This window comes from Pongo abelii, chromosome 8 (assembly GCF_028885655.2).
Source record: "Pongo abelii isolate AG06213 chromosome 8, NHGRI_mPonAbe1-v2.0_pri, whole genome shotgun sequence".
Taxonomy (NCBI): Eukaryota; Metazoa; Chordata; class Mammalia; order Primates; family Hominidae; genus Pongo; species Pongo abelii.
This window is the reverse complement of record NC_071993.2, coordinates 99,701,027-99,717,905: the sequence shown is the minus strand read 5'-3', so window position 1 is coordinate 99,717,905 and position 16,879 is coordinate 99,701,027. Positions and strand designations below refer to the sequence as shown.

The following is a 16,879-nucleotide window of genomic DNA, read 5'->3' as shown; positions in this document are numbered from 1 at the left end:
TCTCCATCTTTGTTCTTGGGCCTATCTCCTTCCACATAAACCATTCCATGGGTTAACTTCTTACTCTATTATGTCTTTAACTTCCACAGGCACCTTTCTCTTGGCTAAAAAACATGCTAAATTGTTTCCCATCTTTAAGCCAAGAAAAACGAGACCAAAACAGCTCTCCCTCAATTTTCTGTAGCCTGTCAGCTGCCTCTGTCACTCCCTTCACAGTCAAACGTACTACAATCTAACTCTCACTTCTATTCCTTTATTTAAACTACTCAACAATGTCACAGACTATCTCCTAAATATCAGATTCAATGATCTCACTCTACCCAACATCTTTCTTGAAATTCTTCTGCTTTGAATTCTATAACACCAATCATTCTTCTTGTTCTCCCTTTACATCTATGAACAATCCTTCCAGTTTCCTTGTGTAACTTCTATCTCTATCCTTTAATCTTTTCTTCTAGCTCCCTAGGGCAATCTCAAGTCTAATGATTTCAACCTCTGATGATTAGTTCAAATCTGTATCTCTAGCTAGGCCTCTCTAAATTCCAAATATTTAATTCCAACACCTGTTTCATCTCCAGTCAGTCAGCCAGCAAGTACATTAAACTTACTTCCTCTCTCCAATGAAATCAAGTATTCCTCTATCCATAATAATAATGCTATCATCAACCTAGTTTATCAACAGAGAATCTAGAAAACCATCTAAACACCCCACCCCTGCCACACACACAGACACACACACACTGAGTAGTCACCAAATTCTTCTGATTTTTACCTTTTACAAATCAAATCTATCATTCTCCATCATCTACCCATATCTTTCTTTCTTCCAGAAATATTCTTAGTGCCACTGCTTTATCTCAGGTCCTTAATATCTCTTACCTAGACCACTGTAAAAGCTTCCTAAACTAAAATTTCAACTGTTTCTCTCTCTCAATCTATTTCCCAGATTCTCAAAATTCCATTCAAAAGTGTAAATCTGATTGTGCCATTCCCCTGCCTAAAAACTATAAAATGCTTACTAACGTCCCACAAGATGTCCCATAATCTGGGTCAAACCACCTCATAAGTTTAATCACCACTATTTGCCCTTCCTTGTTCACACCAATATTCTACAGTCTACCATCAAGCTGCTCAGTTTCACTTTCACCACACCATGATTTTATCTATAGTTTACATATGCTATTTTTTCTTCCATTAATGCCCTTTCCTTCTTATCTATTTGCTGAACTCATCCTTCAAACCCAGCTCAAGTTTCAACTTTCTGTATATCCTTCCTCAACTCCTAGAATTTAAGTTAGTTATTCCATCTTCTGCAAGCCCAAAGCCAACATATTGCTTGCTGCATTAGGATGCCTTATTAAACATTTTATTCGTTTACAAATAAACTGTGAATTTCTTGAAGCCAAGGACTTTTACATCCCTACTGTCTTACCAACTTTTATGTCTCTACTATTGTATACATCAACTAGTCTGCTAACATGTATTGGGTACTCAAAAAATGTTAATAAAGGAATCAATAAATGTCTACTTGTTATTTGCCTAATAGGCAGTAAGGAATATAAATATGCTGGTATTACTTTTTTACTTTATTGTTTAGTCAGCTTTGTTTTAGAAGATAAAATACTGGCATTTTAAAAAGCAAAATTTCCTTAGGGTGGCAAGGGCTGATTTAAAAAACTAAGTATTATGTAACATTCTTTAATTAGTTTTCATGAAAAGACACTTACCAGTTCTTCGATTAATAGCTATAAATTTAAAAGCCAGCAATCATTAATTCAGTATAAGATGGACCTAATACTCAGCCTGTCAGCTTTGAGTGAAATGAAAATACCGTAGAAACTCTGAAAAAGTAGGAAGGACTGGTTTGACTTCTCCAGTCATATTTCAAAGCAATAATATGAGAAAGGTATCCTTGCAAGGGTTTATGTAACTATCATTGTTGCTTTTACAGTGCCAATATTACCTAAATATTATCTTTGACTTTTCTTTGATTCTCTGGAGAATTCCTTGGTACCATATCAAATACTGTAGATTCAGCTGTACTCAAAGTCCAGTCCAATAACTATTTATTACAGTCTACAAAGAAATAAGGACTTTGCACCAGAATACAAATTGATGCTGCTACCTATATTGAAAAAAGTCTTGCTTGTAGCAAGATGCCAACTGCACTAAACTTTGTACTTGGGGATACAGTTAATTTACATTCTGAGGAAAGTTCCTTTTTGTTATGGATCTAACAGATAATTTGCAGACTAGTAACAAACAGTTTGTAGACCAGTGGTCCCCAGACCACACTTTGAGAAGAAGTGCTTTAAGTCATTAAGTACAGCAAAATTACTATCCAAAATTACTATTACTTTTGCTCTCCATGGCAAAAATCGCAATTACTTTTGCACTAACCTAATATCTCAAGCTACTTAGAAATGGGCCCCCAAAATTTGGACAGCCCCAAATAAAACTTCCCAAAAGTTTTCTTGCAGTGAGATTAATATTATACAGTCATCACAAAATTTATGAAAACAACAACAAAAAATCCTACCTTATTCCGCTGTTAAAATATAAGCCATACAAATTAATATATAATAGACATGAGTGATAAAATAATTTACTAAAGGAGCTTGTGGAACCTTCTCTTTAGGTTTAAGAATAAAGTAGAAAACTATAATTCTAAGATGCAAAGACTCTTGTGATAAAGCAAATAGTTTAAATCAGGATTTCCCAAAGCATATTATATAAAGTTCTAGATCTAAAAGATGTTCTAGGGGGAAAAAGATTCAAGGGTCAAATATATTGGGAAAATGCTGCATAATCATCTTCCTTTTGGGAACTTATGGGTATAAATTTGCTCTCAGAAAAGTTTTCAGTGGAGAAATATGTTTTACTTTTGGACCACAGGACACTTTTTTTAAGTAACAGCACTTATCACACTTTGGAAAATGCTAGTCTGTAATTCATGAAAAGTTACTTCTAACCATAAAATCCCATAAATTTACACAGGAAAAGAAAACGCAATCAATTCTTTATTATCTGTGATCAAGGAGGAAGGACAAGCTAGAAATCTCAAAACTTTGATACTGAAAATCACAAAAATATTGAGTTCTGAAATAATTTAGTTTTAATCTTGTTTTTTATATTACTTTCAACATCTCAGGGGGTGATTATTGTTCCTAATATCCAGGGGGGAATAGGATGATATTACTCCCAATATCGCAGAGGGTGTACACCCCACCTGTGATATTGTTCCAAATATCCAGGATGGGAGAGGATAATATTACTCCCAATATCGCAGAGGGTATAAACCCCCGCTGTGATATTTTTCCTAATATCGAGGAGCGAGAGAATATTACTGTTAATATCGCAGAGGGTGTACACGACCCACCCCATGATATTGTTTCTAATATCCAGGTGGGAGAGGATGATATGACTCCCAATAACGCAGCAGTTGTACAACTTGCCGGTGATATTGCTTTTAATATCCGAAGGGGAGAGGATATTACTCCCAATAAAAAGAAAAATCTTATTTTTTTGTTTCGTGTTTTTTGTTTGTTTTGAGACGGAGTCTCGCTCTGTTGCCCAGGGAAGTGCAGTGGCGTGATCTCGGCTCACTGCAACCTCCACCTCCTGGGTTCAAACAATCCTCCTTATTTTTAAAAAGAGAAAAACAACAACTCAAAAAAGTAAAGTGATTTGCTCACAGAACACATGGAAGACCAGAAACCAGGAGGAAAATGAACATACAGTTTTCAAATCATGTGTTTTCATACAAAGTATCATATTTAAAACTAAAAACAATTCTGAAATTAGTAATAAACCCATTTTCACAAATAAGGATCTAAAGCTTAAAGAACCTGCAGGCATACAATTAGTCAACAGCACAGGCAGAACAGAAACTCCGGGCCTATGTGATTCTAGAACCCACTTCTCACTGCCCTAAGGCAGAATTTATATCTTCTAATTTCTAGTTCAGGGTTCTTTCCATTATACTCTGTATTCTTTTTTTTAAACTGTAAAAATACTTTATTCTAACTGAATGATCAATATTTTAAAAGATGGTAGCATCCCTGAGCTCTGTCTAAGCTTCATAATTGAAAAGGAAGTGGTATGAATAGTCCTGGGTAATAGCAGAATACCAATACGTAGGTAAACATTTATTACTACTAATTTACTGCCACTAATCTACAATAACATAAATGAGTATAGCCTATATTTTGTATGTTTTTAAGTGATCAGAATAACCATTAATTGTTAGGTTATCACCCACCTGTAAAGTATCTGCAAATATTACAATAAGATTCTTCAGCTCCAGAACAAGATCAGGATCAGTGCAATAGGACTGAGGGTGGAAACACACAAAGAAAACAAAACACCGACAACAACAAACCAGAGTCATATGATTAAAAACTAAGAAATAAGAAATTGATAATGTTTCTTTTAATCTGCCAGACTTATAATAAGTTTAAAATTTTGGTTGGTTAGATCCACAACAGACCTTCTCTATTCAGTATAAACTTTTAGAGGGAGATGATAATATGATACTTATGATGCTTATATTTCAAAAGTTTTTAGATTTTAGGAACTAGTTATTTAAACTGAAAAAGGTTTATAATAGACTATGTATTTTCACATTTCATCTATTTACTTATTTTCCATCTTATAAAAGAGATACTATGTATTACTTTTTCCAATATAAGAATTACAATTTCATTATTTTCTTAGTAATTAACCAAAAGAAAATTATTAATTTCAAAGGGCAGTGAGATTTACTCTGTTCCTTTCATAGCATTTAATGAGATTTTGAAAGTGATATGCTGTATTTAACATAACTTCATATTTGGTATCATGGAATTAACAGGAAACATACTTTAATTTTATATATTCAGAGCTGATCCGAATATCGACCATGATAAAATGTATTGTTCTTTATTAATATGCTAGGAAAAGTCGTAGTTCATTGGATAGTGTATCAAGAATCTACATTCCTGATAAATAAAAATGCAGCTTATTTATAATCTTAATATCACATAAGCTAACAATCTTTCTTCAATTTTTTAAAATCTCAATGATCAATTATAAAATTATAAACAGACAAAATTTTAAGTATGAAAATATATTAATAAAGGTAAACTACTACAACTTTTAAAAAGGCCTATACTGACTAAGTATTGTCTTTATAACACTAACATATTTGTTATTTCCAAAAAGGCATTAAGAAGATAGCTGATCATTTAATTTTCATCTATAAAAACCTCTCATTACACAAAGGTTCAATATTTCAAATTTTGAAAATTGCAAATTTTAAAGAAATTCATTATTATAGTGTATTACTGTAAATTGTAAACATCGAAGAACAAGTTCTATTGAGTTTTAATGGTGGAGTTTATTTTAGAAACAAAGAGTTGAAATGATAATTAAAAACATTTTCTTCATGGTGCTTTTCAGGGATCTAATGAAGAGGTCAGTTGAGACTAATGAGACCTGCTTAATTCTTCATTTTCTATAATGCTAGAATAAAAGTGTTTTGGGAAGCCCCAGTCAGTTGCAGAATCATAGCCTGATATTACCAAACAAAAGCCTGACATTACTACTTCCAAATCTAAGCAACTACTAAAAAAATGCAGAATGATGGAGGTACAGTTTTCCTCTGACATTATGCAGCTCAGAAGTTCTTGAAGTAACTGAATTAAAATTTTAGTAATGTAAATTGTCTGACTTACTGAATGAGCTCTAAGGACAGCAATTATCTTTGAGAGGGCCATGTTCCAAAGTTCATCAGTGTATGCCCTGGTTACTAATCCTTGGGTCACATGTAAAATGTGATCTTCTACCACAAAGAACCTAAAAACAGTAATTACCAAAGCATGTGTTAAAAAAAAAAAACCCAAACAGAAAATAAGTATTTCTGGCATTTAACATAATATAAAATTAATAATAGTTATTTCCATATTAGATACATACCCTACAATTTGAGTGAAATATCTTCTATAGCCATCAACTGTTTCATGCTTAAAATGAAAAATAAAAATCAATTTAAACCAATAAATACCGGTAACATAAAGGTAAGTTCCAAGTCACTACAACTTCATTAACAAATATTTATTGAGAGCCTACTATATGTCACATACATTTTTAGGTACCAGGGATATATTTGTAAATAACAAGAAGTCCTTACTCTCATGGAACGTACATTCGAAAGGAGATAAGTTAAAAAGGAAATAGATTTCAGAACCCCCTTCTCAGCAGACTAGTTAAAGCTGTCATCACCTCTACTTTGACTATGTATTATACCATCCTCCTACATAGGGTCCCCAACTTCCAGCCTGTCCCCTACAGTCTATTCTCTATATAGCTGCCAGAATGATATTTTTCAAATAGTAATCAGACTATATCTTCTGCCAAAACCTTTTATGGTTTTATGATTGCCTATTGTTTATAATTTTAACAAAAGGCATATAGAAAAATATTTGATCATATGACTTTCATTCATAAAAAGTTTATTACACGAAATATTTCATATTTCAATTAAGTTCAAATGTTATGTTTTGCAAATTTCATAAATGTGATCAAATTTTCAAACATCTGGGGTTTTCTTCAGGTGTTTTGGGGGAAGGACTGTTAATACGTTTTAGCTTAGAAATGCTGTAATTGGAAAATATAGTCTACATGACACCAAATGCTTGATATTTCCTGATACTTGCTTTATAGCATAGTATGTAGTCAAATTTTTAATAATGGTCCATGTGTGCTTGAAAAGAATATGTTCCTATAGTTGTTGAAATAGGATTCTATATATTCCATTAGATGAAGCCTATTAAGCATGCTTTGTATTCTTACTGATGCTATGTCTACTTGGTTTAGAAGATAATGACACATATTTTAAAACTCACTATACTTGTGGATTTTTCTATTTCTCCTTGTAGTTGTGGCAGTTTTGCTTTAAATACTTTGAGTCAATGTTATCAAGTGCTTATAGGTTTAGAATTACCATTTTTATCAACTCAAAAGCACACAAATAACAAAAATTTTATTCTCATCATTCTAGCTTTCCCTGTATTATATAAAAGTATATATACCCTGTTTCTATTCCTTCAGTAGTTACTCTGGAAATCACATTACACATCCTTAAGTAACCAAATTCTAAAGCTAGTCAATATTTTTACTCTTCTGCTGGACGCTTCAGACTGTAGGATAGTTTAATTTCACTAACTTCCATCTCATTCTGATGTTTATGTTATTGTTGTGTATTTTAATTCTATCTTATTTTTTTCTTACTGCTGCTGCACAAATTAAAATTCTATGTTGTTTTAATGTCCATAATATTTTACATTATTTCCTACAGTCATTTTAGATTTACCTAAATATTTATACTTTTCTTGCTATTCATTCCTTCTTGCATCTCACATCTTCCATTTGGCATCACATTCCTTTTGTTTGAAGCATATCCTTAGGATCTCCTTAGTAAGCGTGTCTCAGTGGCCAACTCTGCTCTTCTTTGTCTGAAAATGTCTATCTCTGCCCTTGTTTCACTGGATATAGAATCCTAAGTTGACAGTTACTTTTTTCAGAATTGAAAATATTTTATTGTTTTGTTTACTTGAAAATAACCTCTTTTCTCTTTGGGTACTTTTAAGATTTTCTGTTTATGTTTGTTTCTAAAGTTAAGTTTATTGAGGTATAATTTACATATAATAAAATTAACCCTTTTTTACATGTAGAGTTCACTGAGTTTTGACAAATGTAGACAGTTGTATAACCACCAGAAAAATAAAAAAATACAACATTTCCATCTCAGAAAGTTCCCTCCTGCCCTTTTGTAGAGAATTATCCTGCCGAACCCATAGCCCTTGGCCACCACTGATATTCTGTCCTAGAGTTTTGTCTTTTCAAAAATGTCATATAACATAACTCATATTGTATATAACTTTATTGTATATGAATTTTTTTCACTTAGAATAATACTTTTGAGATTCATCCATATCATTGCATGTATCAATTCCCTTTTAGTGCCAAGTAGTTCCATTATATAAAACGTACAATAATTTGTTTATACACATGGAGGTACCACAATTTATTCACTAGTTCACAGACATTCAGATGTCTCTAGTTTTTGGTGTTTATAATAAAGCTACTACAAACATTCACATATGAGCCACTGTATAAAGATACATTTTCATTTCTCATGGATAAATACCTAGGAGCAGGACTGCTAGGTCATAGAAGAGTATGCTTAACATTGTAACAAATTGCCAAACCATTTTCCAAAGTGGCAGTATAATTTTATATCTATCAGAAGTGTATGAGAGTTCCACTTGATTCACATCCTCACCAGCACTCGCTATTATCAATCCTTTCAATTTTAGTCATTCTAGTAAGTATGCAATGGTATCTTATTGTGGTTTTAATTTGCATTTCCCTGACGAAAAAATTATACTGAGCATCTTCTCATGTGCTTATTTGCCATCAGTTTATCTTTGGTAAAATGTCTATTCAAATCTTTTGTCCATTCTCCATCCAGCTTTGTTCCTGGAGTGTGGAATGGACAAAAGATTTGAATAGACATTTTACCAGAGATAAACTGATGGCAAATAAGCACGTGAGAAGATGTTCAGCATAGTTTTCTCACAATGAATATGCTAATTACTCTGATTTGATCATTACACATTATATATGTATCAAAATATCACTCTATGTCCCATAGATATGTACAATTATTATATGTCAACTAAAAAAAATAGCTTGACAGTTGTTCTTACGTACACTTAAATTTGTTTCTCAATCATCTATTCTGTTCTATTTTCTGTTTATTCTAGTAAACTCAGTACTACACTAAAAAAAAAAAATCTTTTGTCCATTTTTAAATTATTTTATCTGTCTTCAATTACTGAATTATACAAGTTCTTTACATATTCTGGATAAAGCCCCTTTTTAGACATGATATTTTCTCCAAGTCCTTATCTTGCCTTTTCCTTTCTTTTTTTTTTTTTTTTTTCCTGAGATGGAGTCTTGTTCTGTCGCCAGGCTGGAGTGCAATGGCACGATCTCAGCTCACTGCAGCCTCCACCTCCCAGGTTCAAGTGAGTCTCCTGCCTCAGCCTCCCTAGTAGCTGGGACTACAGGCACACGCCACCAAGCCCAGCTAATTTTTGTATTTTTAGTAGAGACAGGGGTTTCACCATGTTTGCTAGGATGGTCTCGATCTCTTGACCTCATGATCCGCCCGCCTTGGCCTCCCAAAGTGCTGGGATTACAGGCATGAGCCAGCCTTTTCATTTTCTTAACAACACCTTTTGAAAAGCAGAAGTTTCAGATTTTGATGTTCAAATCATCTTTTTTTTTTCTTTTATGGCTCATGCTTTATGTATCTCACATAGGAATTTGCTGTAAATACATTGTAGAATATTGTAGAACCCAAGGTAATAAAGATTTTATCCTTTGTTTTTTCCTAAAAGTTTACAATTTTAACTCTTACATTTAGGTCCATGATCCACTTGAATTGTTGAAAGAGGTGAGTCAATATTCATTTTTTGCATATGGATCATTTAATTCTCTTGCAGTCAGAGGATAGACTTTGTATGATTTCAAGCTTTTTCTATTTATTTATTATTATTATTATTATTTGAGACAGAGTCTCACTCTTGTCGCCCAGGCTGGAGTGCAATGGTGCGATGTCGGCTCACTGCAACCTCTGCCTCCCGAGTTCAAGTGATTCTCCTGCCTCAGCCTCCCGAGCAGCTGAGATTACAGGCACGCGCCACTACGCCTGGCTAATTTTTGTATTTGTAGTAGAGATGGGGTTTCACCATGTTGGCCAGGCTGATCTCAAACTCCTGACCTTAGGTGATCCACCCTGCCTCAGCCTCCCAAAGCGCTGGGATTACAGGCATGAGCCACTGCACCCAGCCCAGCTTTTTATATTTGTTGATGTTTGTTTCATGGCCCAGAATATGATATTGGTGAATCTTCCATGTGCACATGTAAAGTGTGTGTATTCTTCCATCTGGGGTGGAGTATTCAATAAATGTCAATCAGATCAAGATAGCTGATAATAGTTTTCAGGTCTTCTATTCCTCTTTATCTTTGGTGTTCTGCAATTTAATTATAAGGTTTCTAAGAGTGTATTTCTTTTTATTTAAGGTACCTGGGATTCCTTGGACTTGACTCTGTGGATTTCTATTTCTCATCTGTCCCAGAAAATTCTCAGCCATATGGCATCAAATATTCTTCAGTCTCATTTGCTCTATCCTCTTTCTGAAACTCCAATTAGATATATGTTAGACTTCTCTGTATCCCTCATGTCTCATTTCAGTAATTTTTCCTTCTGTCTCTTTGTGATGCTTACTTCCACATAGTTTCTTCAGATTAACTAAGAGAGAATTAATCAACTGTTAAACCTATTGATAATATTTTTAACTTCAGTTAATATGTATTTAATTTCTAGATATTCTACCTGATATTTCTTCACATCTATTTGGTCATTCTTTATAGTTTCTGTTCTCTATTTATATTAACAAGCTTGGATTTTATTTCTGTAAATATACTAAGTAGCACTATTATATACTCTATGGCTAATAATCAAATATCAAGTCTTTTAGAATCTATTTTTGTTGTTAATATTTCTTATGATTCTCACTCGTTTGGTAATTATTTCTGACTGTGAATTGCTCAGTTTAACTCTTGAATGAAGGTGCAGAGATCTGTATTTGCTTCTGCCAGGCACTTGGAGATAGTATCAGGATGGAAATACTTTAAATGTTGAGTTTGAGATGTCTTTGACTATCCATGTATGATGAATTTGGGTTGCAAACACAAGTGGTAACAAACTGCTTATGAATTCTCAGAGGGATTTTTTCTCTCGTTCACTCAGCACTAAGATTTGAGATAGGTAATTTTCCTTACAGTATTCGCCAGAAGGAACAGAAGGATTTTTAGATGGTTTTATCTCTAGCTCATCCTAATAATGGGGCTTTAAATCCTTTGGAGTCTCAGCTTACAAGGGAGACAATCTCTTATTAAGCACCTGCTTTGGGTGGGCTCTGGGCTTAGCCCTCTGTACCCAATGTCCTCAAAACTCATGCTTTCCTACTCAGCAGATGCTCCTAGGATAAAAGCTATATTCAGTGTTTCATTAAACCTATCTGCGTTTCTGCCTTCATTTGGGTTTTCCTGTTTTGATTGTTTTATAGTCAGATGTATTGAGGTATTAGTCACATACAATAAAACTGTGTAATATTCAGTTTCTATGAGTTTTACAAACACATCTACTAATGTAACTATCACCACAACCAATATATAGAAGAGTTCCTTATTCACTTAGTTTCTGATCTTTTTGTTTGTTTGTTTTAAATGTCTGTCTAGCATCTTCAGTTGTATTTTCAGTGGGACAATTAATCAAGGTACATAATCCACTATATTGTCAGAAACTAATTATCATTCCCTGATATTTTATATATTTCTTGTTGGTCCTTTTTTTTTTTAATTCGCTATCTTTCCTAATAGAATGTAAGCTCATGAGAAAAGGGACTTATCTATTTGGTTCACTGCTGTACCCTTAGCACCTAAACCAATGTTTGGAAATGGTAGGTGTTCAATAAATATTTGTAGTTGAATGAACAGTGATACATGCTCTGAAGAAATTAAAACAGGATAAGGGGATAAAAAGTGACAACATAACCAATTCAAAATATCGCATACTTACCATATTCGACTGGGGTTGCAATACCAGTCTTGCTTGTTTCTTTCTTTGTTTTCGATAATAGTTTTCAAATGTTTCCTCATCACCCTAAAATAAAATCAGCAGAGTAATGAAAAATACACATACACACACACAATTAAAACACATACTTCTTTACCTCCAAGAGTCACTTTAAATTTTCTAACTAGAATGTAAATGTTTAATAGCATTTCATACAGAATGTCAAGAATAAGTTTTGCCATTATAGTTTAAAGATAGCAATTTTTTGTATCATGACTATTAGGAAGAATAAAGTTATGTTTAAACAATTTGACACCTACCAAACTTATTACTTAGGCTTTATAGATTTTTGATTAACCAAACCAAAATATGGCTATCAGTGAGGGAAGCCAGTGAAAGATTAGCTTCAAAGCCTAAACTTCTGAGCATGTTATACAAGGCCCTACATGTAACATGAGCATGTTATACAAGCCCCTGCCTCATCTCTTGCTACTCTTTCACTCTCAATATATCCATATACTGCTCTCTTTTCACTTCCAGGCTTTTGTGCAGGCTATTTCTGAAATAAGTTTCCCAGTTTCCTTTTCCCATATGATTTTTTACTCATCCTTCAGGACTCTCCAGTCCTGTGATATCTCGCCAGAGATATCACTTCCTTTAGAAAGCTTTCCCTAACTTCTGAAGGCTTGTTATTTTCTGTTCTCTCATAGCAACCTGTACTTCCCTATCATAGCACTTATACCATGCTATAATTTCTTGGTTAGTCTATCTCAGTGCTGTCCAATGGAACTCCTTGTGATGATGAACGTTTACTATGTCTGCACTAAAATGGTAGCCCACTAGTCATATGTGGCTATAGAGCATTTGAAATGTGGCCAATCTGAATGAGACATTGACTTTTAAATTTTAATTATTTTAGTAACTACATATAGCTAGCTGCTACATTACCCAACAACAGAGATCTATCTTTACTACCTGACTCTATTAGAACATGGTCCACATTCCATCTAGCTCATCACTGTATCCTTATCACTTAGAAGAATGCTTGGCATGCAGAAGGCACTCAATAAATATTAGCTAAGTGAATAACTGAAAAAATAAATTAATTACTATACATCAATCCCCTCTGTCTTCTTCACTCCTTAAAGAGAACCCATTCAACATCAGAAGCAAAGGTTGAGAACCATTTCCCTAATCATCTAAGGCTCCAAAGTCAAAAGAAAAAAACTAACTACAGGAAAAAAAATGTCAAAAGCCACATTTTCACTGAAAAAAAGTCTGATTTTATTTTCTTTATACTTAAGTAGCTACAAAAAACACGACTTTTCTTAGTGCTGTCTAAAGTAAACTTAAAATGCGGAAAATATTTTTACCTAGGTATCCTATACAAAACTTTTTCCAATTATTTTATATGCAAACAATTAAAATAATTTCAATAAGCTATAATGTCCCTCACACAGTTTTAATATGGTAACTAATTTTTTTCACCATAATTTTAAATAAATGCAGAGGATATAATGCATTTAAAGATAAAATGGAATTTAAAATAAAACTGCTAAATCCTCATTTAAACATATTCAGCCATCACTCATTTAAAAAAATATGGGGCTGGGCACAGTAGCTCACGCTTTAATCCCCGCAACTTGAGAGGCAAAAGCAGGAGGATCACTTGAGGCCAGGAGTTTGAGACCAGCCTGGGCAACATGGTGAGACTCCATCTCTACAAAAAATTTAAAAATTAGCAAGGCATGGTGGTACGTGCCTGTAATCCCAACTACTCAAGAGGCTGAGACAAGAGGATCGTTTGAGTTCGAGAGTTCAAGGCTACAGTGAGGTATGATCATACCACTGCACTCCAGTTGGGGCAACAGAGTGAGACCTCATCTCTTTTTTTCTTTCCTTTTTTTTTTTTTTTTTCATTTTTCCTTTCTCCTCAGATTCCTTTTTACCATGAAACCCCACACCTAAAAAATTATAAAATATATATAGACAGATACATGAACACATTATTCCTTAACATTTAGAAAGTCTACATTTTTCTTTTTGAACTCTTATTTCCAGTCCATTATCCTTACAGAATTTATTCTAACTTAATTTTAAAAAACATTGTCTAATATGATATGCTTTACTCTTATCTTTCAGATTATAAGGTTTTAGGTGTTATAGTGGGTTTTTTTTCTTCTGGGTGAAATTATCATAATCAGTACTTAACTGACGCAAACGGCCTAAGAATATCATACATTTTGATAATGAGTAAACCCAAAAGCACATTTTTATTGGAAATAAATATCTTAATAGAATGAGTGAGACTTTTTTTCCCCATTAATAATACACTTTCTGGTTCAAATTCTGACCTGCAGACTTAGGGCATTTGATTTTTTTTTTTTTTAAAAAGTCCACCCTAAAACCTAAAACCGAATTAGCAAAGCCAGTCCTCATGATCAAACTAATAAGTCAAACTGTACTAAGTGTCTCTCAAGAAAAGTCTGACTCCAAGTTTCACTTCAAAAAAAGTAAAGATGAGGCTGAAATCAGAGGATTGCTCGAGGCCAGGAGTTCACGATCAGCCTGGGCAACATGTCAAGGTATCTCTTTAAAAAAAAATTTTTTTTTAATTAGCCAGGCATAGTGGCATGCACCTGCAGTCCCAGCTACTCGGGAGGCTGAGGCAGGAGGATCACTTGAACCCAGGAATTCAAAGCAGCAGTGAGCTATGATCTCACCACTGCACTTCAGGCCGGACAACAGCGAGACTCCGTCTCTTAAACAAAACAAACAAACAACAACAAAAAAATTACATCATGAAAACCACTGAGAAATTATGGGTTTACACCATAATATCACCAACGCCAGGTGCATTGGCTCATGCCTGTAATCCCAGCACTTTGGGAGACCAAGGAGGACGGATCACTTGAGGCCAGGAGTTTGAGACCAACCTGGCCAACATGGTGAAACCCTGTTTTTACTAAAAATACAAAAATTAGCCATACTTGGTAGCACACACCTGCAATCCCAGCTACTTGGGAGACTAAGGCATGATAATTGCCTGAACCTGGGAGGCAGAGGTTGCAGTGAGACAAGATCACACCACTGCACTCCAGCCTGGGCAAGAGAGCACAACTCTGTCTTTAAAAAAAAAAAAATTTATGGAATTACAAAAAGCAGTCAATATTATTTAAACCCAGTGTGACTGTTTTGTGCATTCACACACCTTAAAATCAAGATAATAAATCAGTTTCTCATTACTTATTCTGTTTCTCATTAATTTACAATAATGCAATGTAATATACAACTAAAATTCTAAGCTTTTATGAAGGAGCATAATAAACAATACTACATGCCTTCCATTAACATGTGGACATACATAAAACTGTTATTCAACTTTTGGAAATAATTAAATACAACCAAGTATAAAAATCAGGGATATAAAAAAGAATAAAATAATATTTTTTGGAGCAACCTGGATGGAACTAGAGACCATTATCCTAAGTGACGGAACTCAGGAACAGAAAACCAAATACTGCATGTTCTCACTTATCAGTGGGAGCTAAGCTATGGGTATACAGGGGCATGTGGAGTGGTATAATGAACACTGGAGATTCAGAAGTGGGGTGAAGGATGAAAAAAATCACCTATTGGGTACAATGTACACTATTCAGGTGACAAGTACACTAAAAGCCTGGACTTCATTACTATACAATTCATCCACATAACCAAAAACCACTTGTACCCCTAAAGCTACTAAAATAAATAAAAATACATAAATAAAATGCACCCCTACTAATCAATAAATCAAACAATAAAATCAGGCATAACTCCATTAATTTCATTAGATATGATGACCATCCTTTTTCTGGGTGTTTAACAAAAGAGAATGGTATATGCTGCTAAAAATGAATAGCCAGGGTTTACTTTAAATATGAAGTAGAAAACATTAAACAATTGGACTTAGACTTATGACAGCTGAACAGTTTTACCCACTTTATTGAATCATAATGTACATGAATATGAAAAAATAAGGTTAGCCAGTGTAACTTAAAATTTTTGGCAGCCCCAGAAAACACTCCATTCATGTTTAAAAGATACAGCTTTACTAACTCATATCATTTGGCTGTTTAAAGGTGTTTTTCTTTACAGCAAATGATACATCCTAACGAAAAGTATTAAGATTAGCCAAAATCATTGTTTACATTTAAATACACAGGACATAGTTTTAGCAATCAAAATTCTCTGTGTTCTCTTTGCTGTACTCTCACAGGGACTCTCTCTTAAAAGCAATATACTCGTTGTCAATAGCTAGGGGGAAAAAGAACAGGTCATTAAAAGGAAACTATCGTTATTCCTACCTATGTCATTACTCCCTACTACATATCTAAATTCAGAATATCCTACCACAGGACAAAATATACTGTTCCTAACATGATTTACCCTTAACAGAAATTTGTGCAAAAATGGAAAGGAAGGAACTCCTAATACAGTCCCTTGATTAATAATTCAAGGAGACTTCTCCTTTATTTGGCACCCTGGAAGCTTTTACACCTCAAGACAATGCACCATGGTAGTACTGAGTATCAGTGAAGGGTATGATTTTCATTTATAAAGTAAACGTGGAGCCTTCAAAACAGCCTCCAAAGATCCCCACCTCATGGTATTCATATCCTTGTGTGGTCCCCTCCCACAATGCACCTGAGTTCATCTATGTGACGAATAGGATAAAGCAGAAGTAATGGTATGTCACTTCTGAGATTGTGTTATAAAAGGAATGATGGCTTCCATCTTGGTTTCTCTCCTGGATGACTCACTCTGGGGGAAGCCAGCTGCCATGTCATGAGGACTTTCAGGCAGCCTGGTAGACACCCCATGTGGCAAGGAACTGAGGCCTTCTACCAACAGCCATCATAGAGGCAAATCCTCCAGCCCCTGTTAAGCCTTCAGATAACAGCAGTCCTCATGACACCTTGACTAGAATCTCATAAGAGACCTGTAGCCAGAACCAGTCAGCTAAGCGACTCCCTGACTGCTAACCCTGTGAAACAATAATGTTTGTTGTTTTAAGGCAGTGTGTTATACAGCAATTGATAACTAATATGGTCACTATCTTAGGCAGCTGTCCTAGGAACAGAATCTGAAATCAATGATAAACTAAAGAAATGTTCAAGAAGGAAACTGTTCAAGAAGTGAAGAAAGTAA

The 16,879-nt window shown here is 34.2% G+C and overlaps 1 protein-coding gene across 8 annotated transcripts in view; it reads right to left on the bottom strand.

Moving 5' to 3' along the window:
* The window catches only part of EXOC6 (exocyst complex component 6), a 207,717-nt gene that overhangs the window by 115,699 nt on the left and 75,139 nt on the right, over positions 1–16,879 (bottom strand). For all 8 annotated transcript variants that reach the window (XM_024253940.3, XM_054522647.2, XM_054522648.2 and 5 more), the window contains 4 exons: positions 11,693–11,776; positions 5,956–6,002; positions 5,715–5,835; positions 4,262–4,333 (listed from right to left, as the gene is read on the bottom strand). In XM_024253940.3, the coding sequence (XP_024109708.3) occupies positions 4,262–4,333; positions 5,715–5,835; positions 5,956–6,002; positions 11,693–11,776 (324 nt within the window). The remainder of the gene's footprint in view (positions 1–4,261; positions 4,334–5,714; positions 5,836–5,955; positions 6,003–11,692; positions 11,777–16,879) is intronic.